The 11,655-nt window shown below is 39.2% G+C and overlaps 1 protein-coding gene across 2 annotated transcripts; it reads right to left on the reverse strand.

The window, feature by feature from the left end:
• Window positions 1-6,117: 6,117 nt before the first annotated feature.
• On the reverse strand, window positions 6,118-11,420 carry LOC147887880 (ATP-citrate synthase alpha chain protein 3-like). 2 transcript variants are annotated; one of them, XM_087393946.1, is made up of 13 exons: window positions 11,114-11,420; window positions 10,910-11,023; window positions 10,756-10,818; window positions 8,610-8,766; window positions 8,417-8,497; window positions 8,214-8,265; window positions 7,989-8,103; window positions 7,732-7,813; window positions 7,438-7,533; window positions 7,224-7,325; window positions 6,966-7,082; window positions 6,740-6,856; window positions 6,118-6,615 (listed from the first exon to the last, which is right to left on the reverse strand). In XM_087393946.1, exons 4-13 carry the CDS (start codon window positions 8,703-8,705, stop codon window positions 6,544-6,546), a joined length of 930 nt encoding a protein of 309 aa, XP_087250072.1. In that variant the 5' UTR covers window positions 8,706-8,766; window positions 10,756-10,818; window positions 10,910-11,023; window positions 11,114-11,420; the 3' UTR covers window positions 6,118-6,543. The 2 variants fall into 2 exon arrangements, with proteins under 2 accessions (XP_087250072.1, XP_087250071.1); XM_087393945.1 differs by lacking the exon at window positions 11,114-11,420 and having other exon boundaries at window positions 6,118-6,334; window positions 6,500-6,615; window positions 10,910-11,041.
• Between the last annotated feature and the right edge of the window lie 235 nt (window positions 11,421-11,655).

Here is an 11,655-nt window from a genome sequence, read left to right on the forward strand (position 1 = left end):
AATGTAATAGTTACTAGTGTCTCACTCAATTCTCTTTCTCCTTCAAAGTCTTCAGTGAAATTGCTTGGAAGTAGGTCTTTACATTTAGCAATTTTCTCAGCCTTCAATTTCTATTTGATGTTAGCTTCCACTTGGGAAATATCATGTCTTCAATAGGAACTATCTACAATTCCATAAATCATGACCCCACATCTTGAGGAAATGGGTCTATAACTTCCAAATCTTTAGGCTGATAGCTACTCAAAACCTTTCAAGGGTTAATGGGAGTGCAGATGTATTGGTTATCAATTTTGATTATTAGTTCCTCTAAATCCCAATCATGTAGACCTTTGCACTTTTAACCCAAGGTTGTCCCAACAAAATAGGGTAGGCATATTGCTCCATTGCAATCACAATAAAGCTAACTGTGTAATAAATGCTGCCTACATACCTTTTGGGTCTATTGGTCATTGATCTGCCATTTTCACTTGCAAAGGTTGGCTGGAATGTCTTAAACTTTAGCTTCTTATCAATATCTTCAAAACTAATGTTTACTTTTGAACCACCATCTACTATCACACCTGGTATGGTCTGCCTGATAATTGGTACTTCTTCATTGACCGTTGGTGTGTCAATGATAGGTATGGTAGCTAAATACTTAACCTCCTTTGGTTGCTCGATAGATTCCTTAATAATCTGTTGGGTTAAGAAGTCACAAAAATATGGGGCTATCTGCATTAATTCAGCAAATGTAAGGTTGATCTTCATATTCTTGAATATATCCCATACTATGGCTAGCTCTATGCCAGAATCTAATGTAGTTCTTGGTTCCTGAGTAGTTTGTTCCTTAGATTTTGAACATTCACCTAGTTTAGTGATGGGTAGTTGGGACTTCTCAAATGGCATTTCCACTACTACTGGTGCTTTTCCCTTCAAATCTCTGGCAATTTTTATAGAAATTTCCTTTTGTGCTTTCCAATTGACACCCTTGTATGATGGACTAGTATCTATAAAGAATGTAACCGCATGCATAAGCACTTGGTATTCCATTGTGCCTAGTAGCTTGGCTACAATTTCTCATCATTTTGGATCCACTTCTTGTTCTATATTAGTTTTGAGGAACTTCACATGTTCATCCAAAATTGGACAGTAAGAACGGAGGTGGTTCTCACCATAGCCAAAACACTTGATCTTTGAAGGATCTATCTTCTTCTCCTTGCCATTCTTACCCTTATTTTTCTACCTGAGGCATGGGAGTTTGCCACTGGCAGGCTAGGTGTCATTTGTCACCTGGTTAGTAGACACTTGGAGATTCTTGCCATTGAATCAATAGTCAGACTTGTCATGCCCAAACTTGGTGCAAGTGTTTCAATATTTAATTTGCCATTTGTCTTCACTGTGACCACTCCTAGAACACCTATCGTACCATTTTTTATTGCTACGTAATTTTTATAAAATGTTCAATTCCTTCAGTGTCTTTTTCAACTCGATCTTGAGCTTAACTTTCTTTGCTAATGTTTCTTCAGCATCACTATCTGTATCTTTCTTCTTTATCTTGCCTTTTAGTCCTTCACTTTTTTCAAGAGCTACAACTTGGTCAAACAACTTTTCATATGTCTAGTTGGATTGACAATTTCCGGTTTATACAAGTCCACCTGTGTGCATCCATAATCACAAATTCTTGGATGGACTCTCCCTTGTTTTATTTTAGTTAGATCAGCTTTGTGCAAACATCTTCCTCATTGATTTCCTGACACCTGTTGCACCATTTATCATTATTACCTGGTTTTCCTCAAATGCCCAATTCCTTTAGTGTCTTTTTAAACTCGGTCTTGAGCTTATCTTTCTTTACTAGTTTTTCTTTAGCATCCCTGTCTGCATCTTTCTTCTTTTTCTTTCCGTTTAGGCCTCGACTCTTTTCAAGAGCCACAACTCTATCAACCAACTCTTCATATGTCTTAGTCAGATTGACTATCTCTGATTTACGCAAGTCCACCTATGTGCATCCCATAATAATATGACAATAGTTATGGGTTCCTCATGGATATGTCCAGTTAGGGGGGAAGGTGAGGGCTGCACTTACCTTATTTGGTGACATTCCTCAAGTGGAGAACTTGCAACATTGATTAGCTTGGGCATTTAGAAAGCCTCCAGACACAGTTTGGTGTACAATAAAACAAGTGTACAATATGGTGGCGAAAGAGAAGCACTAACTCACTCAAAATGCTAATCTGTATCACACACTCAAAAGAGTAGGGAGTGGTGGGAGGATTTACTTTTGCAAGGCTGGTTCTCTAAGGTTCCACATCAGGGAAGGTGTTTATTTTGCACATGCTAGTTGGAGGCCTACTAATGAAAACCTTTGATTATTTCTACCACAATCTACTGCAACAATACACAAAAGAATAAACACCAAGAAGATGTGGTATATTCATGAACTGAAAGACTTAAAATAACTACATCTCAAGAGAGTGAGAGTGCCCCAAAACTTGGGCCATCAATGATTAAAGTAGGAAACTACCACATAAACCACCATAAAATGAGCTCGCATCAAGACACAATAGAAGCAAACCACCAGGGGAGAATTTAGCCCCATCAAATTTGATCGATAACACCTCCACAAGCTCCAAAGGTCGCTACTATTATTGCATGCAGGTGGCCATGCATACCTCACATGTGGCAATAAACTAACTAGATCCCCCTTAAGCCTAAGCCCAACGAGGCTTGATTACCAACACCCCTGTCAAGCTGAGCTTGGGCAAAAAAAATCACCTGCATGAAAATTTACATTGTCACCAAAATCTCAGAGAATCCTAGGAAAAGGATGATGAACCAAAGTTGACACAGTACACAATATGAGCTGACCACTAGGTATATCTCTCACAAGAAAAAGAGAGGACTAAAAAAGGTCATTTGCCCAAAAATTGAAACATACAATTGATTTTTATCCCAAGCCAAAATAGCGACCAGACTTAGCAAAATTGACCCAGAATGCTCAAGTAACATCCCAATGCCTCTCTGATAGACACAATTTGTGATCAGAGGCTTTGCCTCAACCCTACTGGTTGTTTTTTGTGTACAAAATTGATTACACTTTATTTGGAATCACCCTACACAACTACATCATGCACTCAAAAGGCAAATTCATCATAGTCTACATTGCCCTCAACGATGCACAAGCCAACCATCCCTTTTGAAATTGCATGTGCACAATCCTTGTTGGTGTTGACGGTTGTGACATCCTTACCTATCTTCCCCTGAGATTCCTTCTTTCGAAAACAATATTCCTCTTTATGGCCTAACTTACAACAATAGGTGCACTTCATCTCGTCTTTCTTTACTTGCTTGCTTTTCTCGATCAGATAAGACTATCACTGATTTCATATTCATGTTTCTAGTGCCTCTCATCATCCAAAAGTGTAGTGACCATCTCATTCATTGATATCTCACTACTCACACGAAGGATTTTAATAACAATTCCATCATATGAAGAGGGAAGGCTTGATAGAAGAACCACCTTTATGTCATCATCATTGACTTGTTAAGGCATTAACAGTCCGCGACGTTAGTGCAAAGTCCAAGGGGTGCAAGTACCCACAACCCTTCAGTCCATGGTTGCAACTACACACGTATATCCACGAGACCAAGTGTCTCTTCATCATTATGTAGATTTATGTATACAGATGATACGTATTTAATTTCTTATTTCACATACTCTGTGTCGTATGTGCGTGAGTATGCATGTTGATCATCTTTCTATAGTGCTTGCAGCTTAGCGTTACACATTCGCGACCACAATTAACTCAAAACTTTCATACATGCGGGGTTTGCGTCAAGTTCTATGGCGCACCATTTGTGTCAACATTGCCGAGAGGGACGGCATGTGATGCGACCATGACCTGAGGGTTCAGTGATGACTGACTTACAAGCTCTCGTAATCCGACTTGAGGACCTCTTTGCGATGAATACACAACCCCAACAAGCCCGATTTGGTGATCGTAGTTTCGCGAGCAAGTTGGTTTGTCAGATTTGGTTGCTTCATGTGGGGATAGATTGCTTGACTCGTCAATTGCGAAACTAACCCGCAACATGAATGCAAATGAGGTCACAAGGACCTCCGTCTCCGCTAGCTATTAACATCCCTTAAAGAATCAATCTCTCTCTTATTTGTTTTTAACTAAAAAAATTGGCACTCTTTGACATAAAAAACTATAAGTCATCTATAGACAAAGTTTCCTCTACTTCAGCTTCAACAAAGAGATTTTCATTTGCTTCTTTACAAAGAGCAATAAATTTCAATCTAACACAAGCTTCCTATAATCTAATGGTACCCACTTTCCCATGGCTCTTTTTCCACCTTTCACAACCAAAGCATCATGTGAAGCTCAATCTTCTTGATGCAATAGTAAATTCAATATTTTCATCACACAAGACTCATTTAGATATTCTACTTGGGTGCATCTTGTTCTTTCTTTCTGTTCTTCCAATACAATTTCATACATCTATTATTTTCATGGATTCTTGAAAGTGAAGGAAGTTCTCATTTTATAGAGGCTCTCTTCCAAAGAAAAAAAAATGACCAAATACATTTACTAGCAATGTTTGTTTAATGTGTACCGTGTACGACCCAAATATTCATGTGCTTTAAGCATGTAACTTTCAAGTCTCATCGCATGGAACTTGCTATTGTTGGCTATCAAATGTTGGGAATGGAAGACCCAAAGCAATTTTTCCATTGCCATACGTTTTATTATGACTGCAAAAGCATATCAAGATAAATCAAAGCTTCAGAAGAATATACATTGCTTTGGGAATTTAGGATATATCCAGAGCATGCTCAAAAACTTGCAAATGTCTTGAACTAAAGCTTCCCAAAAATGCTTGTCCATTTTTGCTCATTCTAACGAATAACCATCCTTTCCAATGTTTGTTTAGAACATCTTCCTTTTCTTCCTTAAGCCCATATGGCCCTAGTTAAGATGATTGCATTGTCTTACGAATTTTCCCAAGTGGAAGCAACATATTTTAAACAATTACAACAAAATGCAAGTCTTGTGACATATGGGGGATAGAAAAACAAACCCACTCACCGTGGTATGGTGAAAAAGAGAAGGTTTGGTGATAATGAAGATAAGGAATACTGATAACAAGAGCAAGTCTCAAGCATGCATGGGTTTCATAATCTTTTAGGTATTGTAATATATTAGCACATGTAAATCAACAAGTGACTTTCATTGCAACCACCCTAAGCCTGATTTTTGAAAGTTGGTTGCTCCCACTATCCATTCAAACATGTTAGGCATGCCCATAGAAATTGGCAAGTAAAATCAATCCATTGCTAATTTATTTATTGATAATCGTCTGATTGCTAAATAAAAGGGATTGGTTGTATCATGAATTGATTTAATAAGCATTATGGAATTGGTGCGCGTTTAATGCATAAGAATGTCCTGAAATTTGATGCTTCCCACACAAAGCACACTTTCGGGTCATATATATCAATTGACAGGAAGATATAACATAATTGCTTGCCAACATATATTGATCAAGACTTTTTTAAAACCAAAAAGAATGCCCCCTTACTGTAATTTGGCACCCAATCATGGTTGGAACTCATTGTACTCAATGAAGCCTTTAAGACTCAAGTTCTCATTCCTAAAATTATTGTAGGGGCACTTCTGCTAGTTCATAATAACCATAGCTTGGAAGCCATTCCAATAGTAAGTTACAAGATTGATTATGCAATAGCCAAAGAGAATCCCCATTTGGTTTTGATTTAAAAGATGACTTGCTAAATAAGAATTACTCATATGGGCTTGTACCTTGATTCTATGAAGCGATAGACTTTTACCGTGTGTGGCAAATTCTCTATGATATTGCAATGGATGATTATATGCACAGTTGAAAGATGACAAAGAAGAGATTGTCCCTTGCCTAGGGGATGCCAGAGTAGAGTGTAAAGTAGCAGTTAGAAGCCTTTCAGTGGTGGGTGTTTTTTTAACATTTGCCTCAAAATGCTGACCGAGCATGGCAGCATGGCACACCCCTATGAAAAAAAACCATTTGGCTAAGTGACACATGGCAAGTGGTCAAAATTCCGCTCTTATAATTTGAGGTTCATTTGAATGGATTTTGGATTAAAATTTCTTCTGTTTTCATTAACTTGAGAATGCTCAACTTTGGGAACGGGTAAGAACAGATTCCTTCTAACATATTTTGTGCAAAATACTACTATACTTCCAAGACAGACATCTGGACTTTCCCATACTCCTTACAAGCAGTCAATATTTGGCCAAGACTTGCATATATGCCTGACATAGCAAAACCCAAGCCAAAATGCTTTGTTTCTCCATATCTGTGTACACAAATTCAGAAAGATCTTCCAACATATCACATTCACTGTAGCTTTCCCATGCAAATACATATGCAAGCCTCAAACAAGACGTAAGTCAAAATATTTAACACACATGCAAATATCACAGCAGGATACCATTCGTTAGATTGAATAAACACTACCCACCAGTTGAACTTTTTCTGTGATTTGAAGACCTGAACAGCCCATTATCACCCAGAAGTTTTGATATAGTCTATTGCTTGCTTGCAAATACCAGTCATACTAGCCTCTGGGCCATAGACCTGCAATTATTGAGATCCAAGAAATTGTCATCTGTTTTCTACAGTGTAGTTGCATGTAAAGTTCAACAAACAGAAACTTCAAATTGTGTTTTTAGTTAAACCAAAGAGCTTCCAAGGCACATACCTCAAATGGAACCCCAATCTCAATACTTAATGTACGCATTTTTGCAAGTCCATTTTCCCAATTGGGTCCACCCCGTCGCACGTAAATGTGCATTTTAGCTGCCTTCAACTGTGCTTGCTATTTGTTTAAGAGAACATATATTGGACAAGATTGTCAAACTGTTAAGCAGAAGCAATGTTGCATACATGGAAGCAAAAGAATAAAAATTTGCATGGACTCTACTAACCTTTTCACGCATAGCATGGATGATGCCACTAAAGGTGGCAGCTACATCAGTGAAGTTTGCTATACCTCCTCCAACGATCAATGCTCTTCCATGACAATCAGGGTTTGCTGTAGCACACTACAAATGCACGACTCTCAATTATGAGAAGCCTAAGAAGAGCATATGCACTCCTTGAAATCTCACTCAACTACAACATTATAAAGAGACAGAGATGTGCATGCACTATATGGCCCAGATCATGACGACTGGACAACTTACATCTAACAGCACTCGTGCATATTGCAAAACTTCATCTTCATTTGGAGCACCACTATACTCAGCATAATTACCAAGTTCTGATGCATAGCCTAAGTCTCCAACCTGCAAAATATCTCTGTCAAAAAAGGTGCTGGTAAAAGAGGAGACTAAATTTACCCCCCTGTTCTGAGCCCTCAACTTGCTACAACTCTTCCACTTCACACACAACCAATACCGTATCTGCATAGATGACACTCGCACCACCACCTGCAACCATGGTCCATATTCGTCCCTTTGGATTTAGAACTGCAAGCTTCAGGGAAGCACTCGTCTACAACCCATAAGCAATGGAAACGTGAGATACATTTTCATGATATAGCTCTCTCTCTCTCTCTCTCTCTCTCTCTCTCGCTCTCACACACACACACACACACACACACACACAGAGAGCTAAGCTGAACAAAAAATGAACCCAAGACAATAAGCTTTGTTACATGATCAACTTTAAAAGCTCATTTCTGATCCATACTTTCTCATCCATGCGATGGACTAACTGCTCTCCAGGGCTCATGACTCTGCCAAATAGTAGTGGAAATTCCAGATCCCCCAACCTGTCATTTGCAAAACGAAAGCATCATGTCATGGGAGAGACTTTTTTTTTTTTGGTGAGTCACGGGAGACGCACACACACACTGAACCACTAGCAGCTCACCTCATTCCTTTGTCTTGCCTAAGAACTGCATGTTTTACAACAAAAGAACCTAGAGTTCTATTCACAAAACTCACTTCTGAAAGTTCCTGAAAGTCGCCGTGTCGTCCAACTCCCCACGCATGTCAAGGGGGTATGCTTCCCCATTAACTAGGGTAAATGGATTCATTTCCAGAAAAGTGAAGTCCAAATCTGATACAATCAGATTTCTCAATTCCATTAAATGCTTGTGCTTTCAATAGACTGGACAACCACAAACACGTGTTGATCTCAAGTTCATGCGAACAGTGTGACATACTCACCCTCAAAAACAGTGAATACTCCTTGAATGAAGGTTTCAATTTTACCCCGAGTCTGTAACAAATGGCTTTACTAAGGAAATCAATTCAACTACAAAATCATTTTGACTCGAGTAGAAATCCTATAATAGCTTTTAGGGAGATAATGACAGCATCGCTTCTCAAACACGGAAAATTAACTGAAAGACATCATATTATGTATGTACCTCTAATGGCAAGGTTGCAATCAATGGGGCACAGAGCGCAGGAGTTAAAATCTGTGATGTTGGCACAAAAACCTGTTTCACCTGTGATAAAAACACAGTATACATAACAAAAAAAAAATATTCTTCAGATTCTGCAAATAAAATTCATACCAGTTTGTGTCGAGACAATTTATACAGGATTAGGATGACATACTTTGTCCCAGTTCTCCTCAATCTCAATACCGCCACATTCAGAAAAGCTCACTGTAGCACCCATGCGTTCTGACGTAATAGAAAAATTCTTCATCATGTGGTATGAATGGCTCAATTATAAATGTTGTAATGGGTGCCCTAGCCCCACTCATCTCAATCTGGAAAAAGGAAACAAAGCAGTTTAAAAAACTACAATATCTAATATAAAGACAGTAGGTTTTTACAAACTGACGCAAGGAATAGAAACCCATCACATATTCCTTAGCCCCCACTCAGAAAAAAAAGATTCAACAACTAGAACATCTAATGTCAAGAGCTTGAATACTGACAACTTGATGCATGGTCAAGCTCTTAGCCTTTTGGTTTTCTATTCTATGATCTGTTAGGTTGAGAGGGTTCTGCAACAAAGATTGGGTATTACTTGATGTTACCTTAGGTCCTATGGCCAATTGAGGTTACGAGTTATGCAAACAAGGTAATTTGTTGTCCCATCTTGTTAAAGAACCTTTTCAGGACAAACTGGGAAAAAACCTACGCTCCTTATTTTTACACAAATTTGAAATCATACCCTTCGCAATCACCATACAAAATTATCATAGATCTTAAGACAACCTCTATCATCCTAAATGGTAAACCATTATCGTTTTAGTTATTTGGACGACAAATTAAGGGGCAAAACACACACACACACACACCACTCCAGTAAGTAAATTTTGCAGCAAAGTAATGCAACATGAAGGATGAGATATCTCATACTCATAAAGTACACAAGGAAGAAGAGCAAAACATATTTCCAATATACTCATGAATGTGCTTTGTCATAACAATTGTATAAATGCCACAATAACCAAAAGAGAAACAGAAGTTTGAAAGTTCCTAGTAGAAATTTGAGATTATTCCCGAGCCCATCAGATCTAAAATCATGACCACAAAGATGCCAATTTTTCAGTATGAAGACCCTAAAATTGGTTGATTTCTTAACAGTAGATTAGCATTCTTACGTGGTCATCATTGAGGTGATATGATGTACTCTCAGTTGTGTTTAAAGATCATATCTAGGAATTCCCCCACATCCTTGCGTTCAAAACCTTCTGCAGTGAAACGTGCCTATTTATCATACTGATCTTTAGCCTCCTTTAAGATAATATTCTCAAGGACCTGCAAGAATGCACCGATGTGATAACATGCTATTCGTAGCCAAGTTCTGGGTCTAAGAGAGGTAGGTCAAACTATAAGACAGTCAAGCATTTTCTTGCTTTATGTACCTAATTTTGTCTTTTAGTTTGGGTTAATTTTCACTTATCTGAATGTTGATACTGCTCTCAATTGATAATGTCAAAATTTTGGGGAAGGGGGGGCAAGGGGCGGGAGGAGCACGGGCGGAAGGGGGGGCGGGGGTGATTTCGATCAGTGACTGCTATAGATTTAAATAGTTATCTGCAATTTATATATTGCTACCAGTTTGCAGACTAATACCAGATTGAAGAATCGAAGTATGTCCCAACTTTTATCTCAATCACAAGTTTCTAAAATTGAAGCCAGCACTTCACAGTTCTGATTTGAAGCATGGTCCTCCAAGCTTGACGCCAAACAAAAGTTACGCAGCTGAAGAAGCACTCTCTTTGTCAAATATTTTGTGAAAAAAAAAAGATGAAAGCTCATAAATCATTCATAAGGCCTGCCTGAGATGTGCAGCTTGGAAAGGAGGGCGAAAAGCTGAGAGAGAGAGAGAGAGGAGGGGGCGTGAGAGAGAGAGAGAGACAGACAGACAGACAGAGAGTAGAGAGGGAAAAGAGAGAGAGAGGGGGGATTATGTCCAAGTTAGACTGTAATTGCATTGGAGTTCAAATCTGGACTTAGTAGTGGAAAAAGAATTTTTGAAAATGAAAATTCCTAATTTCACTTTTATGCTACCATTGAGGCAGGCCAAAAATGCTTGTTGGAAGATGGAGGATACTAATGCATAGCATGAGTGTTGAGTTTAAACAGCTGGCTAGATAAGCAATAAAGTAAAAATAAGAGGGGGGAATAAGGTTTTGTAAGCCAGGAAAAAGAGCCTTACGGAATTGAGTATTGTTGCTTTCCTAGCTTCCGAAAGAAATAATGAGACAGATCATAAACAAGGACAATGGCTTGAATTTCATTACCGTCTTGCCAAGACGCTCTTTCACAAACATTATGACGCCAGCCAAGTCCAAATTGAGCGCGACCTGCAGTACTTCAAAAATTCGTTAACACAGACACATTTTATAAATTGTTAACACTCGAAATGAAATCCAGTAGACAAAAGAAGATACGAACCAAACCGCTTTTTCCGCGTTTGCCAAACAACATATCAGGCTTCACAACTAGCCGGGTTGTACTAAGCCAAGGCTCTGTGTCTGCTAGCTCATTGAAATCCGTAGATTGATCCACCTGCGCTAAAATGTTTAGGAGAGGAATTTTCTGCTGATATGGAGACGTAACACTGCTGACGTAACAAGACAAAAGCAAAGCTAGACATACTTTCGCTGATTTGATGTCGAGAGAAATGCCAGCCAGCCTTCGGAGGTGTTCTCTGAGAAGCCTTTTAGAATCGAATTCTCGTATTTTCTTCCGAGCCATTCTGGTTTCGAATTCGCTGCAAAAGGAAAAGGATGTTGTGGTCGATGGAAATCAATACCTCGTGAATTACAGGGTGAAACTTATGCGAGCTGGGCGATGGAGATCGGAGCGAATGCACAATTTGGGGAGATGGGTTTGTGGGTAGATCAAAGAACGGAAAGCAAGATGGAAATGGGTTGCTGGAGAGCAGTCTTTTCGATGAAATTGATGTTGGATTCAACTATCATGTGCATCCCTTCTACGCTTCATACAATCTCTCCACGTCAGCATTCCACCCGCGGTTTGCGCGCTCGCCCACCTCAGTGTCTGCATGTGTCACCGAAGAAAACTTGCGGCCCCTCCGCGTAGGCCACCGGCGGTGGGGGGGGGATGAGGGAAAGGGGGGGAGAAAAACAAGCGAGTACAAGTGCCTTGTGCGGCTCGAAAGGCAACTCAAAGCTTGG

Source organism: Dipteris shenzhenensis, chromosome 22 (assembly GCF_047967505.1).
Source record: "Dipteris shenzhenensis isolate YYH24624 ecotype China chromosome 22, Dip_SZ_1.0, whole genome shotgun sequence".
Taxonomy (NCBI): Eukaryota; Viridiplantae; Streptophyta; class Polypodiopsida; order Gleicheniales; family Dipteridaceae; genus Dipteris; species Dipteris shenzhenensis.